Genomic DNA, 21152 nt, shown 5'->3' with positions numbered 1-21152 from the left:
AAGCCCTCTTGCTGTTGGATATTGTAGCTTTGTCTCCTCTCTCATCCCTTCTTGTTTCTCAGTGCTGCTGCTCCTTTTTCATTCTAAAGCTAACTAAATAAATGTGGCGTTTTTTTGCTGCCTTCACTTTGTATGGCATTCTGCCTTCAATAGCTTGTGATTCTGAAAGGAAAGATGCTAGGAATTTAATACTATTAAGTCTTAGCAACTTCAGTTCCATAAGGGCAGAAGGTAGCTCGCAGGTCAGGCCGTTTGCCTTTCAGTCAGAGTGAGAGAAACTAATGCTACCTTTATAATGAAGTCCTGTAACAATAACGACTTAAAAGTGAACCCAGTGATGGGCTAACTTCTAACACTTTGGATGTCAAATTCTATTAGGGGTCCAACACTTCAGATGTTTCTTCAGATCCTTGAGACACATAAAATCAGGCTGGAGATCTTGTGAGAGGGGTCTTTCAGAAGGAGGAGATCCAAGGTGTTATCTGGTTTTAATTGTTATAAGAATCACATCTCCCCTCCCCTCCCATTTCAAGCTTTTGGTCCCAGCTGCAAAAAAAGTAAAGTGCTACAGTGTAAAACAAAACAAAAATAACAGAGATTTTATTTCAATTTCAGTAATCTGTATTTGGTTTACAATTTAGCTCTTTTCCCCATTATTTATTAAACTGACTGCTTGGCTTTTGCCAGGAAACACAGGGGCCAGACGAAGTTGGCTCATATCAATTGAGACATACAGTACCATTCAGCCAGAAATAAGTGCTCTCTCACGTAGCCACTGAGCGTGTGGTTATCTGCAGGATGAAAAAGCAATGCTTACCTGGAATGTCTGGGATCCTTCACCTCTGACAATTTGGCACGAGGAATTCAGCTCCATTTGCCCTTGTGGTTTGCGGATAACATCACTCTGAGGAAAGGAAGAAAAGCAAACAACTTTTTCAATAGGAAGAAACCTCATATGGGTCTTAAGAATACTTAAATACAGCATAATATGCATGTGCAGGTTGGAGTCCGTATTCATGAGCTGGAAAGGACAGCTGAAGGTTGCCAGGCTGACTATATGACAGCGTGATCCCATGGCACTAATGAAACAAAGGTCTCCTCAGTAGTGGCAGACAATATAACAAGGGTAACAGCAACAAACACTGTTTTGCAAAGTTCAGATTGCATATTAGGAAAAGAAACTACCCACCCTTTCTCACTGGGAAGGCAATCTGACAACAAACAAGACACCCAGATAGTGGCTGAATTTCTACCTTCAGGAGTTTTCATGATCCAGCTAGACAAAGCCACCAGGTGATATAATCTACAGTTGGTGACAGTCCCTTTTCAACTTGTCAGTTGGACTGGAGTCTTCCAGAAGTCCCTTCTAACCATCAGTCTACATTCTGTATATTTTATTTTTTGTCTATAATATATGTGTATAATTTACTTGTGAATGCTGATGGACGAACCTAGTATCAGAAATAAAGATACACTGTGCCCTAAGATGTATTTTTGTCTTGTCAGAATATGGAAACTGAAAATATAAAAAAACTGAAAATACATCTTCTCAAGATGTCCGACTTGTAAGCAAAGATGCGTACATACACAGAAATACTGTGTGATTATGCAGGTATGGGGGAAATTGCTATGTCCAGAAGAAAAAAGAAAGGAAGGTGAATACCCCCAAATATAAATCTGTAATACAGCTAAGTACAGCAGAATAGTAAAGGTCAACCATAAATGTGTTTTATTGTATATACAAATTTTGAGTGCATACCTCTAGAAATAATGTGATTTTGTTTGAAACAGTTGTGAGTTAAAGTATTTGCAAAGGCCTGAATGCACAAATGTGCTCCCTCAGTATTGTTTCATTAACCATCGTAAGACAGCATTTTGCATGAAAGCTTATTTTCAAATTTATCCTAGTTTTCTAATACTTCTACGTTGATGTAGAAGAGTGAAAAATGAAACAATCTCACTTTCTTCCCTCTGAAAGTTTTAGTTTTCCTCAGAATCCTGTATACTGACTGATAAGTATGTATTTGTGCCCTCCTGGCATTGTAATTTATTTTTCCTTTATTTTCATCTTAAACGTGATCAAAGCTGGGCCATGGTATGCCTTCTGCTTTTCATCATCTGTACAAAGTTAAGCAGTAGGTGTCAAGCTTCTGTCTTAGTGAACAAACTTTCATCTCCTGGAAAGTGCCACCACACACAGCTTCTCTGCCTAAGCAGAGACCCATGGTTGAACCTGTGGGTCAGACAAACTCTATGGCAGGATATTTTCGAGGAAGTGTTGAAATCAGTTCTGCAGACAGCCTTCCCCAGTGCCTCCACATAGGAGTAAATGCATCCCAGCGACTCACCGGAGACTTGTAGTACATAATTTGTCTGTTTCTTAGAACAAACCATCGTCTCTTCCACATCTTCACTTGGCTGCCCATTTTCAGCAAATAACCCGATTTCTCCATGGGTTCCTGGAGTGCACAGAGCAAGGGGGAGAGGAGATTATCTTGAAACTCTTAGAATGCAAACTGAAGACTGCTGAAGTCAGGCTCAGATATTCGCTGCATCTCCTTCATTTTCTGCTTTACTCTGCCAGACGGGAGTTGCAGCCATCCAAGGTCAGTGCTCTCTGCTTAACTTGGAGAGAGTCCTAGACTATCTGTTTAGCTGTGAATACCACATTGTGGTGTTTTAGTAAAGAAGGCATCTGAAGATCACTTTGCTGATTGTTTGATGCACTGAAAACTCATTTGTCTATCTACCATAGCAGTGATTTTCCAAGGAAAAACGAGGGCTGGCACTAAGCCATGATTCCTGTTCCTCGTCTGCTCGATCTCTTACATTTAAGAGTACAGGAATTAACACTGCCAGTATTTGAGTCCTTTTTCTAGGCCCAAATATTTTATCCTTTCTCCCTCCTTCCTCTGAATTTCCAAACTTGCTTTGCCACAAAAGCGTAAGGCCATCAATAAAGTAAAATACAACTACAGAAAACCAGTACAGGTCATCAGGAAATAATATAGCCCTTGATGCATACACTTTTATCTAACCATATAACAGAAACTGCAATGTTCCTCTGAAGCTTAGATAGTGTCTTTTGATACAAACCAGCTGGACCAACAGCCCAGCCTGTTACAGCATCACTTTGCAGGTGATAACTTAATATATTATAGTTATGCTTTTTCTCTTTCAGGGTCAAGGCCCGTTTGCACCCCCCATAAACTGTCAGGTAGCAAACTTACCAGTGCAGATTCCACCATCAGTGGAATAGGAAGATGTTCGCCTGTAGCTTATGTTCTGGCTCTGAATAGTCACCATCCAAGGAGTAGGCATCAGGGGAATGGGCATTAGTCACTCTCAGAGCTCAGTGAGGACATAGATACACCTGTTCAAAACAAGGAAAGAATAAGAATCACAGCTAGACCAGAAGCACCTGCACTGAATACTGCACATTCTGAAAAATTTTTAGTTCATCATTAAAGGTTTTTGTTCAAAAAGAACAAATCAGATCAGACTTCAGAAACTCATACCCCACTAACCAAGCTTCTGAGACTTTTTATTCCTCTAGGAAGACAAGTAGTGAGAGTAAGTTTTGATACTGACTAGTGAAATAAATTTTGTTGCCTGAACAAACAGAGACTAAATAACTAAATAAATATCAACAGGACTATTATTCGAAACACAGGCCTGCTGTTTTCAGCTTGGACCAACATCCATTGATTAAGCCTTAAGCCTTCTCTTTCAAACTAAAGAAAAGGTTCCCTTGCCACCAACGAGATTTGCTTTCTATCTTCCACCACTGGTCTGTGGCAATGCAGAGAAACATCAGTCAATGCATCACAACAGAAGTTAAGACTACATGAAACAGAATTCTATTTTATTGGCTACCAATTGTAATGAAAATTTCACTAAATGACCCAGTTCAACCTTCTCAGCAGTCAAGAAATTTGTCCTAGGACCCAAATAATCTGATGCCTCTCAAATATAGGAAAGATCTACTTACTGGTGAGGAAATTATCAGCCAGTGACAGAGACAAAAACCATTTTCTTTAATATGCCAATACTAGCTTGCTTACAAGGAAAAGTCACAGAAAATGTATGGATGGCTTCAGTGGATTTGTGATGAATTTAGGAGATCAATCCTTCCCACAATCTTGGCTTCAAAATTTCCTGAATGGAAATCTACCAGTGACTAAAAACCCATCTAAGAGGACAGGATTCTGTTGAGTAGACTGTTGATACCTGCACACATTCTGGGAGAACTCCCTGATTAGCAATTACCAAGGGCTGAGCATTTGCCTGTCACTGATGATGCTGTTCAGGACATCTTTGCCTCACCTGTGAAGACAGAGTTCACGCTGCTCAGTACCCATATTCCCCACTTTACCTCTCTTCACTGCACGAGGGCTGCCCGGCACACCAGCTTTCCTGTTCTCAGATCCAGCAGCAGAAGTCCTGAAGCTGGCATGGGAGCCACAGTCATCATCGGAACCTGAAGACTCATCTAGGAATGGCACATTGCTGATCTGTGTGGCTCTCTGGAAAACAGACCTGTATGGTCAGCGTATGAGAGAGGAGTTTCCCTGGGACAATTTCTGCTCAATAAGAAGCAGAGCAATCAACGCAGGCACTTCATTTTCACACTGCCTTGTCTACTGCTGTCCCAGAGCTCCTCATTTCCACCCTTTCTAGCCAGAGAACTTCCAAGCTGAACTCTCTAGTCTGATCTGTTTGGATCTCCTCTTACACGCTCCTACTGTTCCACAAGGCTCATGCTTCCCCATAAGCTCTCAAGAGCCGTCCTGCATTTCATTCACTAGGCTACATTCACTATCAACCCAGGGTAGCTACAGCCTTATAGTGCACGCTGCAGCTTCCTGGACTCGAGCTTGTTGCAGTGCTCTGTTTCCCTAAATACATTTATCATCTGCTACTCCTTCAGCATTCTTTTGGTGTCTGGTACTTCCTGGTATTCTCTAGTTTTCTTTCCTTCACTGCTCATTACATTCTCTCTCAAGTTATCAGCAGCCGTGGAACATGCTTTTCGTAAGAGGAAAAGTGAGGTAACTCCTTACCCCCTTCAGCGTAGTGTAGACTGGCACTGTGACATTTCTGTAGATGAGAGAGGTAAACGGTCCGGAAGTTGAACGGGAAAAACTGGAAACTGGGAAAATTCAGAGAGAGAGCAAGACAGCAAACAATACAAACCAGTGAAAAGGAGGAGGTTTTAACAGAGAGGCACATGTATGTGTGTGAGAAGTTGTGTAGCCTCTTAGAACATCAAATAATGGAGGACTGCCACGGTGGACAGTCTGGCCTCAGAAGGGCCAAGGAATGTGTTACTAATAGCATACAACTCCCAGGGACGGCTGAAATGCTCCCTCCATTTAGCCTGTAAGACATTTTACCCTTCCTGTGCTCCTCACGGCACAAGAACAATCCAGTGCACTGTGTCCAAACAGATAAAAGACATAACAAGTGAAGGTGATGGTGAATCAAAAGACCAAAGGCATGTCATAGACATGCAGAGGCAGAAGAGTGTTGGTGAAAGTGATGAAGGAGATAATGGAGTCTCCGAAGATGTCACTGAATGTAGGGGCTCAAATAGCCCAGCACCAGTAATTCCTAGGAGGATCAGATGTGTCGTCCTCCTTTCTTTACTATGGCTATTGTGAAATCAAATTTACTTCGAAAACAGGCAAGGAAATGAATAAATGTGAACAGTCAGAAGCCCAGTTCACTGTAAATTCCCCCTAAAGATAGATCTTGTCTAGAACTTACAGCAGCTGGAAGTATCATTCACTGTGGCCACTTCAGACAACCTCATGCCAGCCTTGGCCACAGCATAGATTCGACTCTCCTGAAATGATAACACCATGAACAGCAATGGTCAGACAAAAACATGATTCTCGCTGAAAGAAATGCTCACGTCATGCAATGACACCACAATCACATCTCTAGGCAGGAAGGAGGGGCCCTCTGAGGAAGATTGCTCTGTTCCCTCAGGCATTGGGCAAATGATCATTAGTAGAAATGTGCATCTGTGTGCAGTTCTCCAAATCACAACAAACTTGGCTTATAAATGCTACAGAGATGGTATCCAGACTGGCACACTGACATGTAATTATCAACAAGTGACTATATCACAGCTTGGGAAAAGGTGGTTTTCCCTCTTTATGAACAGTGCACTAAAATGAATCAAGAACAGCCCTACAACAAGACAATTGAATCACCACCTGCAAAGGATCCCCTTTCTCTGATAAGAGAATGAAAGAAATGCCTGGAATGATCTCGATAAGCCCATCTCTCATTTATAACAACACAAGGAGCTTTCAGTTCAAAGGATCTCCAAGTGCTTTGCAAATTGATAAAAATTCCAGTGGGGGGAACCCAAACCTGTAACTAAATGCCATGTTATGACTAAAGCATCAACCAGTCAGCAATGAATAAAAATCAAAGCTAGGAATCCTCCCACTGTTCCTTAAAGCATACAATCAAGTGCTATCAGATAACACACATAATAAACATACATGAAAGTACCTAAGACTGCAAAGTCAAATACACCAGAAAAAGAAATTATTAGTATTTTCTGCATGTATATGCATTGTGATTTAGTCTCTAATGAAATATTATGTGCACTTTGTCGCCCCAGACAATTCCTATCCAGGGCAGACAATGGACATTTCTTGCTGATTACACTGCTATTTAATATTCTATTCATGCTTTAGTGTTTGATATACTTAAATTTGCCCTACGTGGATACTTACTTGATTCTGGTCTGAAGACAAAATGATGGATTTTTCCTGTGGTGTCCCTGACTATAAGACTGCAACGCTTCATAAACATTAATTAAAAATTTTACAAAAACCCTGAGGGAGACACTGATGGGTGCTATCATTGTTTTCCAGAAGAGGAACTCAGACATATGTTCTTTGAAGTACCCAGTATCTTTGGAGTACCCATTTCAAGATGTGCAAGACCCAAGTTTTTGAGAATCCAGCACCATGTAACATTGTTTGTAGTGAAAAGAACTGAATACAGTTGCAGCAGAGAAGTCCTCAGTGCTTCTTTAATCAAATTTACTTGCCAAATTCAAGTTAGACATCCAGAGGGAGTGCATGGATGATGATGACCTGTGAAAAAATTAGCTTGAGGGACTAGAGGAACCTTATATGGGAACTTTAGATCACAGAAGGGAATAGTAGCCAACCTCTGAGATATATTTTCTCTCCTCCAAATGAGTATACTGTTCATGACACCTTTCTGACTTCTGCAGCAAACAAAACAGACATCTTGAAAACTGTAGTTTCCTTTTACTACGCTATATAGCTTTCTCCCCAGCACAGTTCCAAACTATGGACTTAATGAAAAGACACTCCTTTGGAAAAGCAGCTAAGCAGCTGTCGGTATCAAAGGACAGAGTTAAACGCCACAAATAACGTTAAGTTTTCATACAAAAAAACCCAAACTATAAAACATGAAGATTAACAATGAGGGCTTAACTTTGCACCTTCAATAAACCAGTTGTTTACCTACACGTCTAAAAAGGCAAATTGAAAATAATGGGATTATCTTTTTTGATACTACATTGTTTTCCACCAAGTTTATCGGTTAGATTGACACAACAGCAAATAATCCAACCATCTGAACTAATAAGTAACTGAAAGTGATAATAACAGACTTCCCTCTCATGTGAAATAAGTGATAGGACATGTAAATTCACTTTACCGATGGTTTTCACAGAGTACAGCAGAAGTATACCATGAGATAAGAATGCTGAGATCTAATCCGTGCATCTATTCTAGAACTTATAGCTTTTTCTGGCTCTGAAACCACCTGGCCTGGTTCATTCACTTGCATTTATGACTCAGGTTTTTATCTTAAACATGTGACAACAGAACTAAGGATTAACTTCTGAAGACCCATAATGACAAACCACAATGCAGCACCTGCTGACTTTCATTTTTATTCCTATGTTTTTTTAGTACTCCTTTCTTCTATGTTTTTTTTTTTTTTCCCCCTTATAAAAAAACAACAACAACAACAAAAAAAACCTGTCAGAGGAACCCGTAAGCCCCATGACCTGGAACCGTTAGACTAGGGGGTTCAGAAAAGCGAGTGATGTCCACAGGGAACAACTGCTTGAGACCAAGAGCTGTTGTAGCCTAACTACAGGGCACTACTCAAAGATGAACCACACTTCTCGGACTGCTGCCCTTATATTTCTTACCCACGATGGGAATCTGTGCAGCGGTGGTGTGGGAGGTTTACCTCCTGTGTCAAGCATGCCAGCCTCAGGACTTGCAGCTTCTCTTTGCCCTGGCAGATGAGTGGTTGATTTCCTCACACGCTCCACGTGTCCTTTCTTCCCTCACTGGGCCACGTTCTGTCTCCATCTTCTCTAATACCTCATCATCATCAATGTCTGTCTCTTTCACTTGCCCATGACAGACTGGAGGGTCTGTTATGGGCTGGAAGGTGCCAGTCTCTAAACTTATTACACGATGGAAAGAACTAGTCCCTGGCTGTGGTTGGCTGTGATGTCTCTTGGCTAGCTGGATACTGTCTCTTGGTGTACTGGGAGTTCGTATTTTTGGAAAGGTCATACTACTGCCCAGGCCATATTCCTTCCCTGGACAGAAGGAATGTGCTGTAACAGTTGATGTTGACACAACCAGGGGTGGCTCAGCAGTCTGGAGACGGCCCTCAAGCATGCTCATTGTTTCTCCTGAGGAAGAGGAGTCCAGTCGGTGGGAGTGGAACCTGGCACTCAGATCATCAGAGAAGCAGGTGCTGCCCAAAGCCACTTGTTGCAAGGTGCTCACAGTGCTACAGTTTCCTTCCAAAGATGACTGGAAAGTCAGAGACTCGAGGACTCTTGTGGCCTCAGCTGGAGGGTCCAGTGATGTGCGATCAGAGTACCCTAACCTGTGTTCAGAACTTATGGCTGGGAAGACATCTTTCTCTGTGGAGAGATTCCAGCTTGACGGGTCAGACATGAGCTTCAGCGTGCTCTGGGAAAGCAGAGATTCATTCTCTCCATTCTCAGTAAAGGTGTCATTGGCAAGGACTATGTTTGCTGTAGAGAGGATACGTTTGGTAGGTCCTGTCTGACACATCTGTCTGAAACCAGGTGCAAAACCAACAGATTTCTGGTTTTTCTTCTCAGCAGAAGAGGCCTGTGATGTTCTGGACTTCAGAGAATTACAGCTCCAAAGAGATTCAAAAGGAGGAATGCCGGTCATATCTACAACAGAGAAGAACATACTTTACTGTCAAAAATGTAACTTGTTAATGGAAGTTGTTTAAGATAGTTGTATTTCAATAGCACCCTGACATGGTTAAGACTATACGGAACGGAAAGGAAAAGGCTGGGCACAGCTCTAACAGAATTATATATTTATGCTTGGGAATAGTACATAAGAGATGAATAGGCAATGATAAATTGCTGTTTCTTACAAATGTGGAATCCCTAATAAAATTATCAGGCAGGGAAATTTAACAGAAGGAAGGTGGTTGGTTTTTTATTTTCGCCAAACAAGAAAGTAAATAGAATGTCCAAAAGACAGGCCAGAAAAATTAATGTATTAGTGGTAAAAATAACAATTTATACAGAAATTCTGGCCTAGGAACTTCCTAACACACTGACAACCGTAGCTGGAAAGGTACAAGGAGATAAGACACCATTCACTTTTTATTGTTCTAATTGCAATATCCTCTATGCTCTTTCCTGAAACATCCACAGCCAACCAGGAGGCAGGATATGGACGTAGGTAAGCTTTCAGTCTAACACAACTAGTTTTTACTCTTACTCCATGATGATGTCTCTTCTCTTAAAACAGCCAGGAGAAGGAATTGCACCTATCCACATGATGCTTCGCCAGAAAACAACTAAGTGGCCAGGATGCTGCTTAGCATGGCTTTTAACTTCATTGGACCTACACTGACTGAAGCCATCAAATAAGCTGGTATGGTTCCTCCCACTCCCAGGGGCTAGGTGAGGCTTCCAGCATATGTATGCAGACCTTTTTAATCACCACACTGATCAGTGAGGTTACTTTCTTTTCAAGAATTTCCCTAGAACTTTTTGCTATCCTTTTGTGCCATATGATTCAAGCAGTGCTTTTTGTGAACAAGTTTTATAAGTTACTTACATATTTTTGCTGTAACAATTTACATTTTAATTTTTTTCTGCTCCTTCAAGTGCTATGTTAGAAGAAGATATGAAAGTTAGATCCTAGATTGCCTTCGTTTTTCTTTTTTATTTAGTACCTATACTTCACAATTCTTCTACTTTCTTCCTTTCCACAGTTACTACTTTTAAAGACCATCTCAGTTCTACAGGTTGTGCTGAATAGCATCTTCAGGGCATGAGAAAGAGTGGATAGAACTTGGGAAGCCAGAGGATGTTCCTTCACTTCATGATTTCGATTGACCTTGGCATTTATATATGGCCTGACTGAAAAGAACCAAGTCATAAGATGCTTTGCAAGTTACACAAATATGGGTGAATGTGACTCTACACAGCTACTGCTGAAAATGCTGCCTGAACACGAAGCTCTACAGGCGTTACTTGATCAGTAATGGGATTTATAAGGAAGTAGAAACAAACTCAAGACACAAAGTAACAGAGAGAAGGGCAAACACCACAACAAATCAGTGTAGACTGTGGAAAGGATGAATCCCGCTCTTGGAAGCACAGCTCACAACCATGAGACCCTGACCTTGGCACTTGAGTCACAAGGAACTGAATGCTAACAAAGCCATTCCTAACGCATAACGCTGGCGCACACAAACCCTGGCACACATTTTCCCTGCCCCCAAGGTAAATCATTAGCGTAGACTGAAAAGACACCACTAATTCAAAATATTATTGGGTTTTTTTGCAGCTTCCTAGATATTGACAGCAGATGATACAGAGAGAGCTGTTACTATTAACATGGCAAGCAAGAAGAGATTTATCTCTCTGCAGAGGCCTCTGAATTCAGCCTGACACAGTGAGACTAGTGGAGGACAAGAGGAGAGGGCAGAGCTGTTTACTGCCCAGAGAACCAGGATCCAGGGAACACTTAATACCAGATTATTAACGCAGCTTACCAGCCATTCTCTTTTTGTAAGCAGCCAAAGCCAGAGGGGATGAGAAAAAGTCAGTCATAAAGCATTTAGCTAGAAATGTGGTGGGATTTGGAAGGAATTTTGCCCTGTTCCCTTGCTGTGAAGAGACAGAAATGCCAGAAAATCTCCTGGAGGAAAGAAATGCCCCCTGCATGCATGTCCAGTGAAGTTCTGGAAATCAGTTCATCTTACTGTGACCAAATCAAGCTCATTAAACAAAACAGGAAGAAAATGGTTAAGAAATGTGTAGTGATGAAAAGTGCTGATTTCAAGACACGGAGACCAAAGCTCACCATCTATCCACCAAACAAGAAGTGCAAAAGCACAAGCACTGTAAACAACTTTCTCCAGCCCAACCTGGGAGCACAAAGGAACTCGGCTTCTGAAGGCAGACCAGATGGCTGCTGCCTTGGCTCATTCCATCCTCAGTTACTCAGCTCACATTCCAGCAGAGGTTCTGTGGGGATGACGATAGTTTGCATGTGGAGGTAAAGTGAAATACCTTAGGGACTTCTATCCTGCACCACTGAAGCGAAAGGAGAGTTTTGCTACATATTTCAATGAGTGCTTCTAATTCCAGAGCTCAGTGGCTTACTTTAATGGCAAAAGCAGACTCTGAAATAAGGAATCTGTGTTCAGTCACTGTTGGGAAACCAGTAAGAGCTTAAGGCAGGTGAGAAATGCTATTCTCATCTTTAAAATGGACCCACTGAGGAACAGAGTAATTCTACTGCTTGCTCACTGTCACAAGTGCTAATTTCTGACAAAGTTAAGAATACATCCCAGGAACACTGACTTCCACTATTGTGGTGGTTACTAGCCTACAATGCCAGGTGAACACACTTACCTTGCAATGTATCCTGAAGGGCTTCAATTTGCTCCGTCAGCCTCTGATTACAGATTTTCAGGTGGTAATTTTCTAGCTCAAGCTATGAAACAACAACAATAAAAGCTGAAAAATAATGCAGAACAGTGCATGCACGTGTTCCACTATATAGAACATGTCTCATCTTTATTACATTCAAGTGTCTGAAGAGGAAAAGGGAAAAAGGATGGGCAAGTCTACCTTGCAACCCTTCTCAGTAGCTCCACTCGACAACCCACTTACACTCTTTGTTGTGCTTTCTGAAATAGCCTCTGTATATAATACTTGCACTTCTCAAACAGTTTAATTTCCTTCTCTGCTTATCATTTACTCCAGTTCCAGAAATAAGTGTCATGAAAGAGACAATTCAAAAACTGTTACCCAGGAGGAGCATTTTCCCCCTCTTAATCTGTATGTGGTAAAAGGAGATACCCTGAATCCAAGGAACCAAAAGAAAAAAAAACCCAAAACATTAAGGTTGTGTTTACATTTGCAATTAGTGCATGAGCGATTCTTTGTAAATTTGCCTTATGTCTTTGCTTGAAGTGTCCCAGCAGGCATTCTTAAATGCAGCACCCAAAGAGGCTCCTCTTTTGACAGAATGAAAGTTGAAATTGCCCCCATGGTGCTATCTAAAGCAACCCATTTGCAACACAGATGCAAAGTCCTTCAATTGGCACTGGTTCACTTGTGCATGGCATGCAGCTAGAATCACCATCTGGCACAAACTTCATTGCTTAGTAAAGACACAACATGAACCTATGGTCCTAGATTCACAGCAGGTCACACCAAGTCAACCTCTGTGCTTCCTCCTCTGCGCTGCACCAAGCAGTAATGCAGATGCATGTTGAGTTATTGCATATAGGAAAAGAAAACAGAAGTGGCACAGAAGCTTGGTGAATTATCTAGGCAATCTAATGAGATTACAAAGTCACATCATAACTAGCGTCCACACAGACTGCTTCTTCCAACTCCAACAAATTCTCTTTCTGGCATAAATTGGGAAATCTACAGCTTTAACTTGGAATAAAAGGGAAAGACCAGATAGCCCTCTCCTAGCTGTAAATTTTTACTGCATCTTTAAAACTACATGCTGACCCATGGCTGTCCCTCAGTTTTCCTAGAGGGTATTGAATTAGGCATAAGTCCACCACATGGTTAAAAGGGAGACGTTAGATATGAGACTATGCTGGGCAGTAGGAAAACAGCATTAGTCAGAGGTGGCAAATTAAGGAAGAGCTAAGGACATGCATTTGTGTCACAACTGCTTTGCCAGAAAAAGAAACAGAAATGGCCCCCAGAGAAAAAAAGGAGAGGCAGAGGAAAGCTAGGTGAAAGCCACTTGAGACTAGCGGATCTTCTTCAGAGATTGGTTTTGGACATTAGTGATTTCACAGTCATCTATAGTTTGCCCAAAGCAGTAAATAGCCCTCAACAAGGGGTACGACCTGAGCTCTGCAATTGTGTGTATGCAAGGCCAAACGAGCAGAAAACCTGTGACAGATTGACTGTCCTCAGACTATTGTCCTGCATAGGAGCCCACTGGCAGTACAGACACTGTACCCACTCATAGGCCTTGAAACCTGGCAGCAAGCTGAAGACTTACCTCTCTCAGCTTAAATGTTACCCACTCTTTGATCTTGGCAGCTTTCTCTTGAACAATTTTGGCTTCCTCAGTTCTCAACTGTTTCTGTGCCAAAAAAAGGTTAGATGCATTAGGAGAGTACAATTAACTGTTCCTGATAAGTTATTGCTTCAAAAGTGACTTAAACACGAAGCTCCCCTTCCATACATATGATTTAAGACTGCTATTTGAAGATCATCATCTAGCTAGCCTCTGAAAAAAAATCAAGCTGTAAGTTGTATTTGTAGTCCCTGGAGTCAAACACAGGATTGTTTCAAGAGTTTCTTGTAGAATAGCGAAAGCCAGCTTAGGTAATGATTGCTCACCTACCATAGCCTCTTTTGAGTACAGTCTGCAACTTTTCTTGTTTTCAATAGTTTTGCAACATTGCTGTTTGCTGTTGAGCATCTGTAGTGTTCCCCTAGCCTACACACATATTGTTGGCTGAAGTTAATAAGAATTATGCAATGTCTGTAAGTGATTTATAAAGCCGTATAATTCTTCTAAGGAAAATGGATTCAATTGCTGCAAGCACAGGGGTAGAGACTTAAAAGGCGCATGGGACAGAAACAAATACCAACAATGTATTTAATGTACACAGACACAGAATTATCACTGAGAAAGTAAATATAAGAAGATAGCAGACTCAGGATAAAATAAGCTCCAAAACTTGACCTTGAAACACTAAAACCTGCTAGGAGGTTTTGAGATGGTGTAGGTGGTTGCATGTTTACATATCCATTAAAACGGGTTCTAGTCCACACAAAGGTGTGATGGAAATACTGTTGACTTGCACAATGAACATTTTTCCTCCAAGTATCTGCTCAGGCAACATTGCCACAATATCATTTTTGCAGCTGTGTTTTCTCAGCTGCATTTTTTCCTTTTCTGGTAATTTCCTTTAGAAGATGCTGGATTGATACTATCATCACCTGAAGCCTTCTGTTCATCTCCCGTGTGTGTTCATTAGAAACAATGTCAATGAAAGATCTCCAGTCTACACAGTAATTTAAACCACTACAAGGAGAAACCAGTTTCAGGAGCAAGGGAGGGAGGGAGGTGGAATATACTCTTTATAGTACATTCAGCCCTGGTTTTTCTGAGTAAATAGACCAAGGTAACACATTCTGGTAGTAGCTGGTGGTTTCCCTGCTAGATTCTTCTTTTTCCCCGATGTGAACAAATACCAGTAATTATGACAATAAAAGTGTCAGTGCTTCCCTTTTGCCTCCCTTTTTAAATTTTTCACACTGAAGAGTGTGAGCTTACTTAATGAATATCATGTAAACACACAGCAGACTGCAGGAAATCCTCCACATCTTCACATCACTTTTAATCACCACATGCTATTCATTACCACAACTACACATTTAGAAGCTTTTATTCATATAGGGTTGCTGACTTTAAAACAGACCTTGACAATCTTATGAGCAGCAGCAGCATTTGTAGTTGAGCATAATGAAATAAAACTAATGAAATCTGTTGCTTCAAGAAGATGATCTATTTAGCTTTTCTCCCTGATTATGGCTGTGTGTGCTGGACTCAGACTACTGGTCTGAAATGATCTGGCACATATAGTGGATCTACCCTACTCCTCAGAATATCCATCACATGGGTAATGCCTTTGAATCCCTAATGATCTGGGCTTGTCTCAGATCAAGGACAAAGAGGTAAAAGATTCAGAACACTGCCGTGCTACACGGTGAAGTGCCATACCAAGATTTTATTTAGGGTCCTAAAGTAGAATTGTGACATGATGACAGCATTGCCACAGAGCTTAGTAAGCCATGCCTCTAGGCAGAGCCAGTTCACACAGGCTCAGCACTGCTAGATGCAGTTATTGTGCTCTAAGATCCAGAAGCAGTCACAGATTCTTTGCATCCCATGCTGTTGTGGTCCAGGAATGACCTCAGTGTTCTCTTATTAACACCCTGAACTCCATAGCTCTCCACATCCCAGTGAAAACAAATACAATGCCTTACAGGGACCCTTTGTGTCCTTCGAGCACTGCCACTGTCCCATCCCATTCTGAAACTAAACTGGTGACAATGATAAACGGCGTTTGTTGTCTGAAACTGTCAGGCTTCATCTTTCCTTTATTTGAATCTCATTTTGCCTCTTGTTGCTAGAATAAAAAGATTTCTACCAACAGAACATTTTTCCCACTTGTGTTTGTTGATTTTAACCAAACCACACCTCGTATTTTTGGGTAAATCAGAATTTCTTCCACCTTTGATTGCAAGAACTGCTTCTAAACTTTGATCAGTACTGTAGCTCCCTCTGAACACCTTTCTCTTCCACAATGCAGAAACTTGATCTACGTTCTGCCTGACTAAGCTGGACTGGGTTAGTGACCTGAAACCCAGAGTATTAAAGACCTGATGCCTGACCTCCACACTACATTTGATCTGAATAAGTTCAGTCAGCTTATCAATTTATTTTGCCCTTGAAATAGGTGAAAATTAGTTAAACTTAAAACGTAACTCAAATTGCAAAGTATTTTTTTGTGTAAATTCTAGTGAGCTATTTCCATTTAAAACTAATTTAGCAACATAAAAGAATACATCATCCCTCATGTCATAAATACCATGGGACAAGGCCTTTACTAGAGCCAAAATAAAAGCCCTGCTGTAGATGCAGCTCCTTCCTTCCTTCCTTCTACCAACCAAGAATGGAAGAGACTAAGGACTACCCACACTGGGAAACAGCTGCTCTTTTATAAGATGAGAACATCTGACAAGAGATGAACTATGCTAAAGGATTGCTGAAGACTGGGAAAAGTTCCTTTGCAAGAAGCAGCGTAAGCTGAGTCAGAGATGGACTACATCATGATTTTGCAGAGCAACCTATATGCTAGGAAATCGGAGAAATACCGTGACTAGACTCTAGCGTTACAGCTAAGGGTCACAACACTGAGTCAACACTAACATAAGGAAGTCCTTTAAGGACACTGACCAATATCCTATAATGAAGAGAAAAGGGCTACTGAGACTGAATAAATGGATGGGGCTTTTTCCCAAAAAAAAGAAAGGAAGGAGAGGATCTTGGCCTGAGCAAGGCATTGTTTTGCAGCTGATCTGAAGGCAACTGAGAGGCTAATATATGAGAGACACAATCCATACCTTTGAAAGATATATTACAGAGTCCCTCCAACTCATGAAAGCTTCAAGTCTTTCTGTAGAAAATATCTTTACCTGTTTTGCTAGCTGTGTCTGCAATCTGTTAATCAGATCTTCCTTCCCTTGTACCGTGCCCATCAGCTCCTGATATTTCCTGTGCAGGGTGCTGTCTGACTCATCAGTCTTCACATTGGCTAGTTTTATCTTCTCCTCCATAACTCTGACCTATAACAACAATCAGAGGGAGATAGAAAAAAACAAAACAATACAAATGAGGGAGCTGTTTATTTAGTGGCAAGATCCTAACTGAGAGTATTTATGGGTTCTATATTCTTGAAGCCAGGAAAGGGAAAAAAAAAATCCTTCAACTCATACTTAGTGTATATCCACATATATGAAAAGAACGTTGTCTGTTTATTTGTAATGCTGAAGCAGTAACAGATGCAAAGTGAATGACAAATAGATAAACATATTGTGGACTGTGAAACACTTGCAAGCTGTTAGTCAAAAAGACCATACAGGCATCATAGTCTACAGACAGATAGGCAAGGTACACCACATCTTTCTCCTGTGCAATACCATGGTCAGCCTTTTACCCATTCATGATAAAGGCATACACCACAAAAAAATGGCCATTTGCTTCAGATCAAGATTTCTGTAGAGAAATGTATTACATAATTCCTTCTTTCTCCTGTGTCCAGCTTAGACGATGTTTTGGCAACTTCTGGCTTTCTGACAAGTGTTTTCTCCAGACTTGCTAAGGAGTTACCACAGTAGATACTGCAGAAGCTTTGCCGATCTTTGAGGTCCTGCCAGTTCACTTCAGCAGAAGCACCACTGTAATGCTCCTTCACTACAGATAAAAAGTTTCAGCGCACAAAATCTCACTGCTGCTGAAGCTTTTCACATTTTTAAGCAAATTTTTATAGCCTCTTTGCTTTCTTCAAAAGCTGTCTCTTGCTATGCCAGTCTGTTTTATTATTACCTCATCCTATTGCAATGGGTTATAAGACTTCATTTCTAAAGATGAATGGAATTCCACCAACTTCACTTAAACCTGCTAATTGCAGCATTTGATCATGGGTTCCCACACAACCCAGAGAGAACTAAACTGGCAAAGAAGCCAACTCCAGATACCATTCATTTGGCATGAGTTTGGAACCAAGAAGGTAGAATGCAGGCAATGATCTGAGTGCTTCACAGAGTCTGTACAAGAGAGTTACTCATGCTCTGTTCAGCAGCCTGCACTTCATACTTGCAGAAGCTCTGTTTTGTCCTCTTGTCTGCTTGCATTAGGCAGAGAAACAAATTGCCTCCTCCTCATACTGAATCAGAAAGGTAGGCGCCCAACATCCGAGCCAGAAAACTAAGCCTGCTGAGTCGGATGTGTTTTCATTGGAGTTTAGAGTGATTAGAGTAAAAAGAAATGGCCCCTCCTTTCTGTCTGATGCCCAAATGCTGACTCTGTACTAAAGGCTCAGAGAGGGGATTGCAAACACACGATTTCCTTAATTGAGGTTGGCAGCCACAGGGAACCCATTGAATTAGCAAATCCAACCCCCCAGACTCCTGGAGAGAAGGATAACAAGGGATTTTACACTTGATGTGGACTCTCCTCATTTGTCAGCTGCTTCTCATTCACAGTGAATACACTCATTAGTGGAAGGGAATGGTCCTGCCCTTTATGCAGTCACTTCTTCAGGCTGTCAGGCAGCAATGAAATATTTCTCCAAGAACACTTCTCTTGGATAAAGCTGCTGGAAAGGCAGACCTTATAGCTCTGAGGGTTGCTACTCTTTAGGAACTAGAAACACACGGCTGTAGAATTGCTGGTGGCAGGTGAGCTGAGGCAACCTTCATTTCAGCTACATCTTCCCAGCCAAGCTCTCCCTTTCTTGCCCATTCTCTGATCTGGACCTGACTTGCTCTCCATCTGCTCCCTTGCTGCCATTGCATCTTACTATATTATGGACACTCTACTCCCATCATTGAGGTGTTCCTTCACTGGTGCGTGGCAGTAAATATACTTCCAGGTGGTCCTGTTACAGTGACAATGTTACCTTTGCCTATCATGGTCAGGTGTGGACTTACTAATGCCACTCTCAAGAACAACTCCTGCTCTTGGTTGGCAGTTGCTGATCTAGCATAGAGGTCAACAGCATGGTGACTAGACATACCATCTTTTCCATACTGAAGCTAGTCAGAAAAAATCTTGGTAACGATATCAAACTGGCATGGAATAGCACATTCTGTAGACAGAATACCTTAACAAGTACTTAAAGTTCTTGACTCCTAGGCAATATGTTTTCCCAGTGTTTATAGCACTGCCTATTAAGTCCTTCCCTACCAAAGTTGTCTTTGACAGCCATTCTTGGCGATCCTGCACAGCTTTCATTTCTGTGTTTTAACCATAGAATGGTTTGGGTTGGAAGGGACCATAAAGCCCATCCAGCTCCAACCCCACTGCCACGGCCAGGGGCACATTCCACAAGATCAGATTGCTCAAAGCCTCATCAAACCTGGCCTTGATCACTTTCAGGGAGGGTGCCTCCATCACTTCTCTGGGCAGCCTCTGCCTCACCACCCTCACAGTAAAAAAATGTCTTCTTAATATCTAATCTGAATCTTCCCTCTTTCAGCTTAAAACCATTACCCCTCATTCTATCACTGCAATCCCTGATAAAGAACCCCTCCTCAGCTTTCCTGTAGCCCCTTCAGGTACTGGAAGGCTACTCTAAGGTCTCCCTGGAGCCTTCTCTTCTCCAGGCTGAACAACCCCAACTCTCTCAGACTGTCCAAGTATGGGAGGTGCTCCAATGCTTTGATCATCTTCGTGGCCTTCCTCTGGACCCATTCCAACAGTTCCATATGCTTCTTATGTTGGGGATTTCAAAACTGGACACAATACTCCAGGTGAGGGTCTTACTTGAGAGAAATATAGGGGCGGAGTCACCTCCCTTGCCCTGCTGGCCACACATCTTTTGATGCAGCCCTGGATAATGGAGAAGGTGTGGGGGAAGAGACAGACTTCAGCTTGTGAATAGGCTATAAAGAATATGGGACCTTTGGGAAGCAGAGTGTTGTAGAGTCTGCACCATAAGGAGTATTATAATAACGAAAGAGTCAGGAAGGGCCAGATGATCTGAGCTCCTGTATCACCGCAGACCACTGCTGAAATGAAGGTTTGAACTGAACCAGCTCCATCCAGTTGGACAAGCAAAGCACAACGGAGCACTGAGCCCAAGAGTTTGCCTCAGATTTCACTGGCAACCACCCTCCTCACCCCTCCTGGGTCAATGGACAGCAAGATGGGGACCAAGAGGGTAAAGCCCCTCCCACTGTAGGGGAAGAACAGGTTTGTGACCACCTGAGGAACCTGAACATGTAAGTCTATGGGACCTAATGAGATTATCCCAGAGTCCTGAGGAAACTGGCTGATGTGCTTGCCAAGACACTCTCCACAATATTTGAAAAGGCATGCCAGTCAGGAGAAGTCCCTGGTGACTGGAAGAAGGGTAACATTGTGCCTATTTTTAAAAAGGGTAGAAAAAAGGACCCTGGAAACTGCTGGACCTGTCAGTCTCACCTCTGTTCCTGGGAAGATCACGGAACATATCCTCCTAGAAGCTATGCTAAAGCACATCGAGGACAGGGAGGTGATTAGTGGCAGTCAGAATGGCTTCACCAGGGGCAAGTCCAACCTAGTGGCTTTCTATGATGGGGTAACTGCAGCAGTGGACACAGGAAAAGCAACAGATGTGATCTATCTGGACTTCTGTAAAGCTTTTGACACAACACCCTTCTCTCTTCCAGAGAGTAGTGTCAACAGCTCCATGTCCAGATGAAGATCCCTGACAAGTGGTGTCCCTTGGGGGTCTGTACCGGGACCAGAGCTGTTTAATATCTTCATCAATGATATAGACAGCGAGATCAAGTGCACCCTTAGCAAGTTTGCAGATAACACCAAGCTGAGTTGTGCAGCTGTCATACTGGAAGGACAGAATGTCCTCCAGGGCGATTTGGACAAGCTGGAGAAGTGAGCCTGTGTGAACCTTATGAGTTTCAACAAGGCCAAGTGCAAGGTCCGTCACCTGCGTCAGGGCAATCTGCAGTTTCAATACAGGATGGGGGATGACATGATTGAGAGCAGCCCTGTGGAGAAGGACTTGGGGTGGGGGTCGATGAGAAGCTTGACATGAGCTGGCAATGTGCGCTCACAGCCCAGAAGGACTGGCTTTAACAATATGCCTAATTTTTAGATGGTTGCAGTAATATGCAACAAATCCAGCTCTCACTGCTTTTCTCCATGGGCTCCCAACCCACAGCAGTAATTACTAAAAAGAAGGTCCAAAACAACTGATAGGTTTTGCAGATACTCTTAATTCTTTCTCAGAACCTTTTCTACTTATAGAAAGGTTCCTACCAGTATTCTTAAGTATTT

General features: G+C 42.0%; 1 protein-coding gene across 1 annotated transcript in view; it reads right to left on the bottom strand.

Moving 5' to 3' along the window:
- PLEKHH1 (pleckstrin homology, MyTH4 and FERM domain containing H1) overlaps positions 1–21152 on the bottom strand; it is a 59070-nt gene that overhangs the window by 21700 nt on the left and 16218 nt on the right. Inside the window, 13 exon segments of the mRNA XM_054067955.1 lie at positions 818–904; positions 2349–2459; positions 3232–3270; positions 3272–3337; positions 3339–3373; positions 4376–4526; positions 5064–5152; positions 5770–5848; positions 8219–8308; positions 8310–9235; positions 11951–12032; positions 13575–13658; positions 16787–16936. Coding sequence (XP_053923930.1) covers positions 818–904; positions 2349–2459; positions 3232–3270; positions 3272–3337; positions 3339–3373; positions 4376–4526; positions 5064–5152; positions 5770–5848; positions 8219–8308; positions 8310–9235; positions 11951–12032; positions 13575–13658; positions 16787–16936 — 1989 coding nt within the window.

Source organism: Cuculus canorus, chromosome 5, assembly GCF_017976375.1.
Source record: "Cuculus canorus isolate bCucCan1 chromosome 5, bCucCan1.pri, whole genome shotgun sequence".
NCBI lineage: Eukaryota > Metazoa > Chordata > Aves > Cuculiformes > Cuculidae > Cuculus > Cuculus canorus.
Note: the sequence above shows the minus strand (reverse complement) of the source record. Positions and strands in the feature narration are given on the sequence as shown.